Here is a 15695-nt window from a genome sequence, read left to right on the forward strand (position 1 = left end):
GACACCTGTATCAATACAAATGAAAGGATGAAAATATGAATTCCAAGCTCAAAATGAACAAACAGTATAAAAGAACAAAATAATCCAAAAGGAAACAAAAGCAAGGAAAGAATAAAGATAAAAGTTAGAATTGCATGTAACAAAGAGCTGAAAAATAGATTAACACATTATTAACCAGAGACGTATTAATGCCACAGATTTTTGTTTCTGCAAAAATCACCTGATCAGTAACAAAGTATAAAAAAAGTTCATGAAGTAGATATATCATTAACCTTTTATCTTTTTTTTTTTTTTTTTTAACCTTTTATCTTTTAGTCAAGATAAAAAGGGAAGAAATACATAAAATGTGATAAGGGAGAATTACTAAAATGTAGAGGAAATTTTAGAAATAATTTGAGACAATTTCATATTTCTCTTAACAAAAGAATTAGAAAACTTAAATGAAATGGACATAATTGTTTTAGAAAAGACGTCAGTAGTTTATTTAAATTGATCCCAGTAAAGGTTAAAAAAATACTTTCACCAGTTTCCATAGAAGGAAAAATAAGCCTATCAAGGTGCTCCCACTGATAGAAGAAATTAATAGAAACCGTTCCTGGGAAAGCATAGACATTAGTTTAAAAGACAAAATTTTAAAAGCAAATGGAGGGGGGAAAACAGAGTTGTAAAAATAATAGCTGGAGACATCAATACTTCACTTCAGTAATGTATAGAACATATAAACAGAAAAGTCAGTAAGGAAATACAGGAGTTGACCAGTACTGTGAACTGCTTAGACCTAACTAATACATTCAGTTGGTGCAAAAGTAATTGCAGTTTTGCATTGTTGAACTTTGTCGTTTGATATTGGAATGCATTCTTAAATGTGGTTATGTTATACATCATTTTAATGCACATTTCTTGCTTTATGTTTTGCTGTTTATTTCCTATGTATTTTAGATTAGGGAAATGATGTTAGACAAAAAGCAAATTCAAGCAGTTTTCTTACAAGTTCAAATGGGTCATAAAGCAGTGGAGACAACTCACAACATCAACAATTCATTTGGCCCAGTAACTGCTAACGAGAGTACAGTGCAGTGGTGGTTCCAGATGAGGAGTGCAGTGGTCGGCCATCGAAAGGTGACCACAACCAGTTGATCCTCTTAAAACTATATGACCATTCTACAGTCATTTGGCATTTGCAGCAAATTAGAAAGGTGGAAAAGCTTGCTAAAGGGTACCTCATGAGCTGACTGAAAACCAAATCATCATTTTGAATTGTCATCTTCTCTTATTCTACCCTACAATGAGCTGTTTCTCAATTGGATTGTGACGTGATGTAAAGTGGATTTTATACAACAACCTGCAATGACTAGCTCAATGGTTGGGCCTAGGAGAAGCTCCAGAGCACTTCCCAGAGCCAAACTTGCATCAAAAAAAAGATGATGGTCACTGTCTGGTGATCTGCTGCCAGTCTGATCCACTGTAACTTTCTGAATCCCAGCGAGACCATTACATCTGAGAATTATGCTCAGCAAATCAATGAGATGTATTGAAAACTGCAGTGCCTTCGGTCGTCATTGGTCAACAGGAAGGGCCCAGTTCTTCTCCACGACAATGCCCGACCATACGTCACACAGCCAACGCTTCAAAAGTTGAACGAGTTGGGCTGCGAAGTTTTGCCTCATCTGCCATATTCACCTGACATCTAACCAACCAACTACCACTTCCTCAAGTATCTCGACAACTTCTTGCAGAGAAAACACTTCCACAATAAGCAGGAGGCAGAAATTGCTTTCCAAGAGGTCGTCAAATCCCAAAGCACGGATTTTTACATTACAGGAATAAACAGACATTTCTTACTGGCAAACATGTGTGGATTGTAATGGTTCCTATTTTGATTAATACAGGTGTTTGAGCCTAGTTATTTAAAATTCACAGTCCAAAACTGCAGTTACGTTTACACCAACCTAATAGAACACTCCACCCAACGGCAGAATATGCATTCTTCTCACATGCACATGAAACATTTTCTAGTAGATACCCTGTTAGGCCATATAGTAAGTGTCAATACATTTTAAAATATACAAATCATACAGAGTATCTTCTGCAGTCAAAATAGAATGAAGTTAGAAATAAGTAACAAAAAATTGGAAATATGTGAAAATTAAACAGCATACTCTTAAACAACCGGTGAGTCAAAGAATAAAATCACAAGAGAAATTAAAAATTACTTGAAGACAAATGAAGCCTAAAACAGCATACCAGAACTAATGAGATATGGCAAAAACAGTACTCCTAGGGAGATTTCTAGCAGCAAGTGCCTGCGGTAAAAAAAGTGTGTATGAGAATGTGGAGAAATTAGAACCCTTGTACATTGCTAGTGGGAATGTAAAATGGTGCAGCTGTTAATGGAAAATAGTATGATAGTTCTTCAAAGAATTAAGAGTAGACTTAACCATATGATCCAGCACATATATCTGAAATAATTAAGAGCTGTGACATGAAGAGGTGTTTGTACATCCATATTAACAACAGCATTATAAACAATAGTCAAAAGATGGAAGCAGCCTAAGTGTCTACCAGTGAATGAGATCAACAAAATATGTTATTAATGTATATATACAATGGAATACTGTTCATCCTTAAATAGGAAAGAAATTCTGACACATGCTACAGTGAGAATGAACCTTGAACCTACTCATTATGCTAGGTGAAATCAGTCACCACAGGGCAAACACTATATGATTCCACTTAAATGAATTACTAGAGTAGTCAATTCGTAGGATCAGGAAGTAGAATGGTGGTTGCCAGAGAAAGGGGAATGAAGAGTTATTGTTTAATAGGTACAGAGTTTCAGTTTGGGAAGATGAAAACTTCTGGAGATGAATGGTGGTGAATGTACTTAATGCCTTGTCAGCTGTATATACTTAATGGTTTTTTTGGTAAATTTTATGTTTTATGTATTTTACTATGATTTTTTTTAAATGACCTCAAATCGGTAACCTAACTTTACACCTTGAGGAACTAGAAAAAGAATAGCAAATGAAGCCAAAATTTAGCTGAAGAAAGAGAATAATAAAGATTAGAGCAGAGATAAACAGAATGGAGAGTAGAAAAATAATAGAGAAAACCAAAAGTTACTTCCTTGAAAAGATCCAGAAAATTGATAGATCTTTAGATAAACAGGCAAAGATAAAAGAATGAAGACTCAAATCACTAAAATAAAAAATGAAAGTACATTGCACCAACATTACTAAGATAAAAAGGATTATAAGAGAATATCCAACAAATTTGATAACTAGGTGAAAGGGTCAAATTCCTGGAAGGAATGGAAAATTGTGAGGTTGTGGGGGAAAAAAATGTAAAAAAAGTAAGAAGTAGGTGTATGAAATTAAAACCAAAATGAGGTACCACTTTATACCCACTAATATGGCTGTAATTTAGAAAAAAAACAAAAAAAACCCTGAAAATAACAAAGGGTATCTTGGTAAGTTAAAAAAGACCACATTGCTGAATAGCGTACAGTAGTGTACTACCTTTGTGTAAGAAAGAAGGGGAAATAAGAAAAAACATGTATCTTTGCTTATGTGTGTATATATATATAGATTTAAAATACTATATAAAATATAGTTATACAATATATTCAGTATTTTAAGTATAGAAGTATATTTTATTTTAAATTATAAAAGTAATATGTTTTATATTAAATATAAGATAATTCTTTTTTGATATTTCATGTTGCTCTATCTTCAGATTCATTATTTCCTTCCTCAGTGTTTAATTTGCTAGTAATTTCATTCGATAAAATTTCATTTCAAATATTTTTTTCATCTCTTGAAATTCAGTTTTTAATATCTTCCATTTCTTTCCTTAGTGTTTTTGTTTTACTTCACATCCTTGATCACATACATCCTTGATCACATATTTCACATCCTTGAAGCATATTTATAATAGCTGTTTTAATATCCCTGTCTGCTGTTGGGTTTGTTTCGGCATTTGTGTTTAAACTCTTTGGGGTCAAATCTTAAATGCCTTTATCCTAAGGCTGATTTAATTCCTTTCTTTAAGCATAGGCCCTCTGTGGTCTCTACTAATGCTCCATGAATTCATCTATGTCTCTCTACTCTGTTGGGAACCTAAAAACTCTTAGATTCTGCATGAGCTCTGGAAAGTGTTTGGCTAATAGCTTCCCAGTAATCATCCTTTTCCTTGAAGTTCTTCTTCCATGCCATCTCGGGGTTTCACCTTATGCATGCACAAGTTAGTTTTTCAGTCTAATGCTCTAGCAGACCCCTGTGCAGATTTCTGTAGCTCCTCCTCTGTACAGTTCCTTTCTCCCAGATTCTCTGTCCCAGAAACCTTAACAGCTTCAGCATCTCAAACTCCAGTTTCTTTCAACTCAACTCAGCAAGATTTCTGAGCTCTGTCTGGGCTCAGTTCTACTCCCTGAACTCCAGTTCACCAATTGCCTCCAGGCTGAAACCGTGCATAAATGGTGGGGCTGATAGCATTTGCTTGCCTTCTCTTAAGGATTGCAGTCCTGTGCTGACTGTTGTCCAGTTTTTCTTTGTGTGATATTCCAGATCCTGATACTTTCTCACAGTCTGAAGTGGAAGTTTTTAAGGGTGTTTAAAGTTGACATCACTGATGAGCAACACAGAATTATTATGTGCCTCTGAATGTGATGCCCTTGGAAGGACACAGTAGCACTATATATCACTATGTGGACTTCAGTCTGAGCTGACCTTATCATAAGGAAATAGCAAACCCAATATGAGGAACATTCCATTAACCAGGGTGGATGGGGCGCATGGTGTGGGGAGCAGAGGGGTGTGCTGCATTCTGCACAAATGTCAGTGTCTTGAAAGTGAAAACTGAAGAATCGTTCCAGATTAAAGAAAACTGAATTTTGCATTATGTTATCCTGGACTGAATTTCGTGCTTAGGGAGAAAAAGTGCATAAAGAAACATTGGGTCAATTGTTATGAGGTATATCCTAGAGCTAAATGGCTATGATCTATGCAACTTATTCTCAAATGGGTCAGGAAACATATATAGGGAGAAGTGTTAAATGGTAAAGCATATAGTAAAAAAGGGTTAACAAATTAGTGAGTCTGGGTAAAAAATATTTTTCTGTGCAACTTTTCTGAAAGTTTGAGAATGTTTACAAATAAAAGTTTTTTTCAAACTTTGGAAAAAAACAATGTACTTTGGAATAATATTTGACAGTGTCCATTAAGCATACATATGTTCTAAGTCCCCAATCCTTTTTAGCTTTCATTTGAAAACAAAATTTTCCTTGAGTTGAAACTAAAGTGTAATAATGTTATACTGTGGTGGTTCTCTAAGTGTGGTTTCCATACCAGCAGCGTCAGCGTCAACTGAGACCCTTTTAGACACGCACATTTTTGCACGTTTCCTGTCCAGACCTACAGAATCAGAAATTCTGGAGTTGGGGCCCAGCAGTATGTAGTTTAACAAGCCTTCCAGGTGATTCTGATGCATGCTATATAGTGGAGGACCCCTGCTCAAGTGAACATACTTTAGGAACTACTGTTGTCTTCAAAAGTACCATTTCTTTCATTTTCAGCTTCTCCAATTTGGGAAATACCTGCTATATGAATGCTATTTTACAATCTCTATTTTCACTCCAATCATTTGCAAATGACTTGCTCAAGCAAGGTATCCCATGGAAGAAAATTCCACTCAATGCACTTATCAGGTAATTGTTATATACTTACTGAGTAACCTCTTAATTATCGATTATAGAATAATGGTGTTTTAGATACTTAAAATTTTATGTGCCATTGTTAGCAGTCCTTAAAATATACCTTCAGTGTTTTGTAAAACCTGCTAAACTTGTCTCTTTTGTTTTATCAGACGCTTTGCACACTTGCTTGTTAAAAAAGATATCTGTAATTCAGAGACCAAAAAAGACTTGCTCAAGAAGGTTAAAAATGCCATTTCAGCTACAGCAGAGAGATTCTCTGGTTATATGCAAAATGTGAGTACTAATTGTTTTTAAATACCTTAGAGATTGGGAAAATAGAAATGATTTTAGTGTGTTACCCAATTTTAGTTTATCTTATTATTTTATTATTTATCTATTTTTGGCTGTGTTGGGTTTCTGTTGTGGCACATAGATTCTTTGTTGCTGCACGTGGGCTTTCTCTAGTTATGGCAAACAGGGGCTACTCTATAGTTGAAGTACGCAGGCTTCCCATTGTGATGGCTTCTCTTATTGTGGAGCACGGGCTCTCTAGCACAGGCCCGATAGATGTGATGCATGGACTTAAGTTGCCCCACGGCATGTGTGATCTTAGTTCCCCAGGCCAGGGGTTGAACCAATCTCCCCTGCATTGGCAGGCAGATTCTTAACCCCGGGACCACAAAGGAAGTCCCAGTTTTATTTTAAAATGAGATTTGTGTACATGTGTTCATCACAGGTTGAAAGACTTCCAGTAAGGTTGAATATGACTCTGTGTATTTTATCATTTTAATAATATAGATGTGATTTGCCCCAATGTAGGACCTTAGACTATTTTAGTTACAAAGACTATTTTAGAAAAATCACTCTTTTTTAAAAAACAAATGAAGGAACGATTCACTTTATTAGTCATGCTAATCTAACTTATAGTTAGGAATGTAAAATCTGTAATTTGTTGTTGTTTTTCACAAAATATGTACCCTGAAGCACTAGAGTAAATCTGACCTTTTTCCACATGTTATTGACTTCCAAGTGCTTTAGTTTTATAGATCACAATGTTACTAACCTATTATTGTAGCAAGAAATGGTTTGATCTGATTAAGGATATTATGCCTTCTTAGGATGCTCATGAATTTTTAAGTCAGTGCTTAGACCAGCTGAAAGAAGATATGGAAAAATTAAATAAAACTTGGAAGACTGAACCTGTTCCTGGAGAAGAAAGTTCACCAGATATTTCAGCTACTAAAGTATACACTTGCCCTGTTATTACTAATTTGGAGTTTGAAGTTCAGCACTCCATCATCTGTAAAGCGTAAGTAATCTCTAAAAAAAAAACCTCTTTTCCCTTTTAATTCCTTATGGCAAGTAACTAAAACTCTTCTCTGAGAGTGTTAGTTGCTCAGTCATGTCCGACTCTTTGCGACCCCATGGACTGGGACTGTAGCCTGCTAGACTTCTCTGTCCAAACTCTTCTGCTGCTGCTGGTAAGTCACTTCAGTTGTGTCCAACTCTGTGCAACCCCATAGACGGCAGCCCACCAGGCTCCCCCGTCCCTGGGATTCTCCAGGCAAGAACACTGGAGTGGGTTGCCATTTACTTCTCCAGCACATGAAGTGAAAAGTGAAAGTGAAGTCACTCAGTCATGTCCGACTCTTAGCGACCTGGACTGCAGCCTACCAGGCTCCTCTATCCATGGGATTTTCCAGGCAAGAGTACTGGAGTGGGGTGCCGTTGCCTTCTCCACCAAACTTGTAATACTTATCTTCATTCCTGTGTCATGGGGAAACATGAGTATAAATATCTTTGTTCATTATCTTTATCCTCTATGAAAATGCTTGGTGGGGTGAGAACTAAAGCAAACTTAAATAGTTCGTTAAATGCTTTAGTGCTGACCGAATGGTTAATTTTGCTCTACTTTTTGTGTGTGCCCATGTCCTGAAAATACCCCCTCTTATTAGTTTTTGTTGAACCAAATTGTTTTTATTAAAAATGTGTTTTCTATAAAATACTTTATGAATTATTTTTAATTTTTGCAATGCTTTTTAATCTTGTTTATATATGGGGGTTTCCCTGGTGGCTCAGTCAGTAAAGAATCTGCCTGCAATGCAAAAGACGTGGGTTCACTCCCTCCAGATCCTCTGGAGGAGGGCATGGCAACCCACTGTAGTATTTTTGCCTAGAAAATCCCATGGACAGAGGAGCCTGGTGGGCTACAGTCCATGGGGTCGCAGAGAGTCGGACACGACTGAAGCAACTGAACACGCACGCACAGCGCCACAACCAGAGAGCCAGCACAGTGAGTACCAGCCCAGGACGGGAGACGACCGATGTCCAGCTCTAGCAGTTAGGCAAATTCTCTCCTTCTGTTTATATTACTTATTTTTAAAATAATTTTATTTATTTATTGTTGACTGTGCTGGGTCTTCATTGCTGCACAGACTTTTTATAATTGTGGAGAGCAGGGATTACTCTCCAGGTGCGATGCATGGGCTTCTCATTGCAGTGACTTCTCTTGTTGTGGAGCATGAGCTATAGAGTGCGTGGACTTCAGTAGCTGGGGCATAAGAACTCAAGTCATTGTGTCTCCCTCCCAGGCTCTAGAGCACAGGCTCAATAGTTGGGGCACACTGGCTTAGGGGCATGTGGGGTTTTGGAAAATAAAAAAATTTTAAATTCAGCATTTATCTTTCATGCCTGCATACATATTTGCTCAGTCACTTTAACCATGTCCGACTCTCTGTGACCCTGTGGACTGTAGCCACCAGGCTACTCTGTCCATGGGATTCTCCAGGCAAGAATACTGGAGTGAGTTGCCATGCCCTCCTCCAGGGGATCTTCCCAACCCAGGGATCGAACGCAAGTCTCTCATGTCTCCTGCGTTGACAAGTAGGTTCTTTACCACTAGCGTCACACTTTAAGCTCCTTCTCATGCCTAGTCATGAGAAATTCTTTGGGGGAACACTGTTTCTGAAGTATATTTTTATTTAGTATTGCATAGTTAGGCTTCTGAATTCTTACATTTGTCTTCTTTTATTCTTGCAGATGTGGCGAGATTATTCCCAAAAGAGAACAGTTTAATGACCTCTCCATTGATCTTCCTCGAAGGAAAAAGCCACTCCCTCCTCGTTCAATTCAAGATTCCCTTGATCTTTTCTTTAGAGTAAATACAGTCTTTTGGTATTTTCACATAACTGAATTTTATGTATCATAGATAATTGTATTTGAAGTTGCTTTCTTTAAGGCAGAGTTTGACAAAACACTTGCAGGGGAAACAAATGAGAAATATTTATAAATAGTATTTATTTTTAAAAGCTTAATAGATATGGTTGTTAACTGACTGTAGAAGAAAATTCATTACTCAAGTGGATTATACGTCTAACTCAACAGCAAGTGTTTTAGGCAGCCTTAGAAATAAATAATACAGAGTGACGCATGCTAAAATTGGGTAATGCCAATCAAAATTGGAGGCACTAAGCTAGTATACCAAGATCTTAGGAATGAAAAAATACTCTGCTTTTCTTTAGGTTATATGTACCTTGTTAGAAACAGAAAGGGGGAGTCATGTTTGTTTTAGAGCTATAGAGCTATAGATAAATATTTGCATATATGATACACTGCTATAGATATTCTGAAATTTTCTGGGACATAATTGAACTGTTGTGTAGTAGTCCTTATAAAATTGATGGAAATCTGCCAGGATCACCTTTAGTCTATATAATAGTGGTTCTTATTCTGTTGTAGCAAATAGGCAGGGTTATCACTCTTAAGATTCAAAAACAAAAAACCTCTGTTCTTGAAATGATGAAAATTCAGCTCCACTCAAATACTCTGTTTTTCTTTTTTTAAATCATTCCTTACTGTTCCTGTTGTTATCACAGAATTTGAATCTCTTCCTGTGTATCTTTACCCCGATTTTTTAAGGATTTCTTGTTTCAGTTTTCTCTAGGTAATGGTATCTGCCCCAAACTTTGGTCCTTTTAGAGCAGTTGTTCTTAGTGGGCTGTCACCAGAAGATTGAGTTCCATTATAAGAAAGGGGTAGAGTTACACCTAACAGACCAGGAACTCCGCCTAACCTGAAGGTGATCTTATCTCTGCTATGGCCAAATGTTAAAATCTGGATATACTCTTAGGAGTGGTTCTTGTGTATCCATGGGGAAAAGGTATCCATGGGGAGTCTGCTACTGTGGTTACTATCATAAATTGAGCTGTTACCGTGGTTAAAAAAAAGGAAATTAGAAATTGTGAAACAGGGCATGATGTTACACTATATGTTGAGGATTAGGTCTTAATTTAGTAAGGCTTGTGATTCTGGACACAAAATTTAAACTGGTTGGAGTTGGGGCAGTGCTAATTCATCTTCATACTTCTTTATTTTTCCCTCTTGTCTTTTTAACAGGCAGAAGAACTTGAGTATTCCTGTGAGAAATGTGGTGGGAAGTGTGCTCTTGTCAGGCACAAATTTAACAGGCTACCCAGGTAAGATTAATTGTCTCTTCACTTTTTCTTCTTTAAAGTACTGAAAAATATTAGTGAATAAGTGAGGCTTATCAGATGGATTGGTAAAGAAGGTTAGCAAAGCTAAGATATGAAGAGGGTAGAGAATGGAAAGCTAGAATTCCCTTGTATGAGAAAGGAAGAGAATTTGAAATGTTGAAAAAGAGAGGGAACCTGAAAGCCCCAAGAAGTTGGCAACAAGAGGATGAGGCTGATGAGATTTTGGAATGATGATAGAAACTAGATAGTAAAGTAAAATTTTAATTCAATAATGTGTAACACTCAGTTAAAATCTGTCATGCTCTAATTTCCCTCTCTTATCCCAAACCTTCAATAAAAATATGCTACAGACACATACACATGTGCATGTGAAAATAAAATAGGAAGAATAATTTTTTTGCAATTTGTGCTATATTTTTTTTCAGAGGGTAAGTTGCTAAGTTTCCTGCAGTCATAAAAATTCTGAATTAGGAAGGAAATTAACTTATACTGTATTATCTGTATAAACAAATATAAAGCCAAACTAGTTAGAAAAAATATGATATGATTGTAGAACAGCTTTCAGTTCTTTCCAAGAATAGATCTCAACCACAAACAAGATTATTATTAACAGTAAGTATTTATGTGGCACTTTGCCTGCAGAGTACTTTGCTTTATTTTAGAAGCTTCAGTTTTCTATGAGTGAATGTGGAGTTTCTGGAACCAGCCCCCTAGGGACTAGTTCTTTTACATTCTGTATCTGGACCTTTCTAGAAAATGAATTTCTTTGAAAGAAATGGCTTTCTAAATCATAGCAGTATTGTGTTGACCATAGTCTGTCTTTTTCCTTAAGAGACGTATTCTTTCCTATTTGTGAGTGTTTTAAGACAAGAGAACGTTAGTCACTCAGTCATGTCTGACTCTCTGCAACCCCATAGACTGTAGCCTGCCAGGCTCCTCTGTCCATGGAATTCTCCAGGCAAGAATGCTGGAGTGGGTAGCCATGCCCTTCTCCAGGGAATCTTCCTAACCCAGGGATTGAATCTGGGTCTCCCACATTGCAGGCAACTCTTTACTGTCTGAGTCACCAGGGAAGCCCAAGCTGTCAGGGAAGGCGAGAGAGTCGGGGGAATGAATCTTAAGGAAAAGGACTGATTGTTACCAGCTGTCACTAACTAAGGAAATCAGTCAAGCCTTTGTGTCATAAATCCTAATTACTGGACTTGCTCTATTTTTGTTCATGTCAGTATTAAACCAGTCTGTTTTATTCTTGAAGGCCCTGGTATCTTTGTCAAATCTGTTCATTTGTAGTCCACCTCACCTTTACAGATGAGTGATAATTTGACTGTTTCATATTACCTTATATTTTAGTGGGATCATTTGAAAGTTTAGTCAAAATATTTGACATTTGACATTCATCTTAGTCTCTTCACATCAGTTGGATTATTGTACTCTCCCAAGTTGTGATTTTGAAGGCTATGAATTCTAGCATACTTTTAAAAGAGAAATACAGTCAGTAACTTCAGTTTATGGATTTTTGACTTTATGGTTTCTTTGGTGAAGGTATATACAGTAAGAAAGGAAACAGTTTTCCAAAAACGGTATTCCCATAGGTGTTCTGAAATTCAGTTTTGAAAGTGTTCTTGTGGGCTGTGAAATATGTTTAGTCTATCAGACAGAGATTATATTCTTTATTAGAGGTAAAAAGGTTACTACAGTAGTAATTTAAAAAAACCACAGTGCTAAAAGCCTTTTCAGATCCACAAACCAGATTGGGCATGTACATTTTATAGAACTTTTTTTGAATGTGGAGAAAACTTTCTCTCTTTTCTCTAGAGAAAAGAATAGTTCTCATCAAAAGTCATCTTAAAAAAGTTTCACTATCAAATATAAGGGCTGTTTAACACTTAAATTACCATCTATGGTTATATAGTAGTAATGTTAGTCACTCAATTGTGTCTGACTCTTTGCGATCCCACGGACTGTAGCCTGCCAGGCTCCTATGTCCATGGGATTCTCCAGGCAAGAATACTGAAGTGTACAAAGGAAACTATAAGCAAGGTGAAAAGACAGCCCTCAGATTGGGAGAAAATAATAGCAAATGAAGCAACAGACAAAGGATTAATCTCAAAAATATACAAGTAGCTCTTGCAGCTCAATTCCAGAAAAATAAATGACCCAATCAAAAAATGGGCCAAAGAACTAAACAGACATTTCTCTAAAGAAGACATAGAGATGGCTAACAAACACATGAAAAGATGCTCAACATCACTCATTATCAGAGAAATGCAAATCAAAGCCACAATGAGGTACCATTACACGCCAGTCAGGATGGCTGCTATCCAAAAGTCTACAAGCAATAAATGCTGGAGAGGGTGTGGGGAAAAGGGAACCCTCTTACACTGTTGGTGGGAATGCAAACTAGTACAGCCTCCATAGAGAACAGTGTGGAGATTTCTTAAAAAACTGGACATAGAACTGCCATATGACCCAGCAATACCACTTCTGGGCATACACACCAAGGAAACCAGATCTGAAAGAGACACGTGCACCCCAGTGTTCATCGCAGCACTGTTTATAATAGCCAGGACATGGAAGCAACCTAGATGCCCATCAGCAGACGAATGGATAAGGAAGCTGTGGTACATATACACCATGGAATATTACTCAGCCATTAAAAAGAATACATTTGAATCAGTTCTAATGAGATGGATGAAACTGGAGCCCATTATACAGAGTGAAGTAAGCCAGAAAGATAAAGACCAATACAGTATATTAACACATATATATGGAATTTGGAAAGATGGTAAGGATAACCCTATATGCAAAACAGAAAAAGAGACACAGATGTACAGAACAGACTTTTGGACTCTGTGGGAGAAGGCGAGGGTGGGATGTTTCGAGAGAACAGCATCGAAACATGTATATTATCTAGGGTGACACAGACCACCAGCCCAGGTTGGCTGCATGAGACAAGTGCTTGGGCCTGGTGCACCGGGAAGACCCAGAGGGATCGGGTGGAGAGGGAGGTCGGAGGGGGGATCGGGATGGGGAATACATGTAAATCCATGGCTGATTCATGTCAATGTATGACAAAAACCACTACAATATTGTAAAGTAATTAGCCTCCAACTAATAAAAAAATAAATGGGGAAAAAAAAAAAGAATACTGAAGTGGACTGCCATTCCCTTCTCCAGGGGATCTTTTTGACCCAGGGATCAAACCTGGGTCACCTATGTTGCAGGCGGATTCTTTACTGTTTGAGCTACAGGGAAGACCCTTATGGTTATATAACATCCATTTTTTGATAAACTATATAACACTGAAGTAAATAATTTAAGGATTTGACAGTATCAATACAGTATTTTAAAATTCCGTTTTCTTGTCCGATATGTTTTGGTTTAAAAGATGCTTGCTCCTTGGAAGAAAAGTCATGACCAACCTAGACAGCATATTAAAAAGCAGAGACATTACTTTGCCAACAAAGGTCCGTCTAGTCAAAGCTATGGTTTTTCCAGTAGTCATGTATGGATGTGAGAGTTGGACTATAAAGAAAGCTCAGCACTAAAGAATTGATGCTTTTGAACTGTGATGTTGGAGAACACTCTTGAGAGTCCCTTGAACTCCAAGCAGATCCAACCAGTCCATCCTAAAGGAAATCAGTCCTGAATATTCATTGGAAGGACTGGTGCTGAAGCTGAAACTCCAATACTTTGGCCACCTGATGCGTAGAACTGACTCATTTGAAAAGACCCTGATGCTGGGAAAGATTGAAGGCAGGAGAAGGGGACAACAGAGGATGAGATGGTTGGATGGCATCACCGACTCAATGGATATGAGTTTGAGTAAACTCCAGGAGTTGGTGATGGACAGGGAGGCCTGGCATGCTGCAGTCCATGGTGTCGCAAAGAGTCGGACACAACTGAGGGACTGAACTGAACTGATGTTTTGATTTTTTTCTGGTGACATTATTTTACCCAAACCTCCCAATTAATAATATATACCCAGTGCCTATGTTTTATTTTTATTTGTGTTCTTAGTATCTAGCACAATGCCTAGCACATGGCAGGTATTCAGTAAATGTTGTTTGACAGATCTTTAACTTGGCCTATTGTAGTCTGAATCAAAAGCTGTCTGACATGGTTAGTTAAGTGATCTCTTGTTAGCTGTAAAAGAGCTACTACCTCTGTTATATTCAAACTAGTAATGTCATCATCTTCTGTTTTTCAGAATCCTCATTCTTCATTTGAAACGATATAGCTTCAATGTTGCTCTCTCACTTAACAACAAGATTGGGCAGCAAGTTATCATTCCAAGATACCTGACCCTCTCATCTCATTGCACTGAAAATACGAAACCACCCTTTAACCTTGGTTGGAGTGCACAGATGGCAGTGTAAGTCCTTGAGAATTTCTTTCCCTTTTGAAGTAGAAAGACTTTTTACTATCTGATCGGAAGAATGACTGAATTAGATAACACAACTCCAGGTAAAATCATACCAACAAGGAGATTTTAATTTTGCTTTATTTGAGGATTCTGTGCTAAATTACTATGTGATTTCAGTAATTGAAAAAATGCTTTAATAATAACTTTCAATGTGCATTAATTGCCTTTCATAATAAATTACCTTTTTAGGGAGTACTCCTTACTCTTTTAGATCACTGGAAGACAGTTTTTTTTGTTTTTTGTTTTCATTTATTTTTATTAGTTGGAGGCTAATTACTTTACAATATTGTAGTGGGTTTTGTCATACATTGACATGAATGGAAGACAGTTTTATACATTTGAGGAATACAAACCAAATTTGCATGGTCTTAAGAGTCCCCTGAACACTAAAAATACCAATTCCTAAAAAAAAAAAAAAAAAAAAAATACCAATTCCTGGGTTTGTTCCCTAGAAGTTCTGTTTCAGCAAAGCTGATATAGGACTGGGGAATCAGTATTTTTGTTTTGTTTATTTATTTTTTGAATCAGTATTTTTAATGAATGCCTTTGCTGACTCTTTAGAGTATGCAAACTTAAGAAACAGTATATTAAATATTATGCTGGGACCTTTAAAATAGATTATGTCTTCATAAAAGTATTATTACCAGTTTGAGCAAAGAACTTCAATGGTGCCTTAAAATTTTTCCATGAGAAAAGAAGTAACTTCTTATTTTATCATCATGAATCCTGGGAAAACCTTAAGATTTCTTCAGATGTTGCTTTTACCTCTGCATACTTGCATTACTTTGAGCCATATGTTGTAGTTCCATTTTATACTTACACACTAAGTGATAAACATTTGCTAAAATGAATTGATGAAGTTTTGTAAAAATTATTTCCCTTTTGGATTAATAATTGAAATATATTCTACATCATACAGGTTTACACTGAACGCCCCACTGAGTCAGTAACATGTTCCCAGAGAGTCATTGTTTCTGGATATTCTCTTATGGCCTTTCTTTAGAATGGATGTTTTTGCTTGATGCAAACTGCCCTCTACTGGTAGAGCTAGTATTCTTTCTGGCAATATTACCATTTCATACGA

General features: G+C 36.8%; 1 protein-coding gene across 8 annotated transcripts in view; it reads left to right on the forward strand.

The window, feature by feature from the left end:
* The window catches only part of USP37 (ubiquitin specific peptidase 37), a 91504-nt gene that overhangs the window by 47604 nt on the left and 28205 nt on the right, over positions 1-15695 (forward strand). For all 8 annotated transcript variants that reach the window (XM_043910057.1, XM_043910055.1, XM_043910056.1 and 5 more), the window contains 6 exons: positions 5573-5704; positions 5863-5986; positions 6811-7001; positions 8732-8849; positions 10088-10167; positions 14396-14560. In XM_043910057.1, the coding sequence (XP_043765992.1) occupies positions 5573-5704; positions 5863-5986; positions 6811-7001; positions 8732-8849; positions 10088-10167; positions 14396-14560 (810 nt within the window). The remainder of the gene's footprint in view (positions 1-5572; positions 5705-5862; positions 5987-6810; positions 7002-8731; positions 8850-10087; positions 10168-14395; positions 14561-15695) is intronic.

This window comes from Cervus elaphus, chromosome 8 (genome assembly GCF_910594005.1).
Source record: "Cervus elaphus chromosome 8, mCerEla1.1, whole genome shotgun sequence".
NCBI classification, from domain to species: Eukaryota; Metazoa; Chordata; class Mammalia; order Artiodactyla; family Cervidae; genus Cervus; species Cervus elaphus.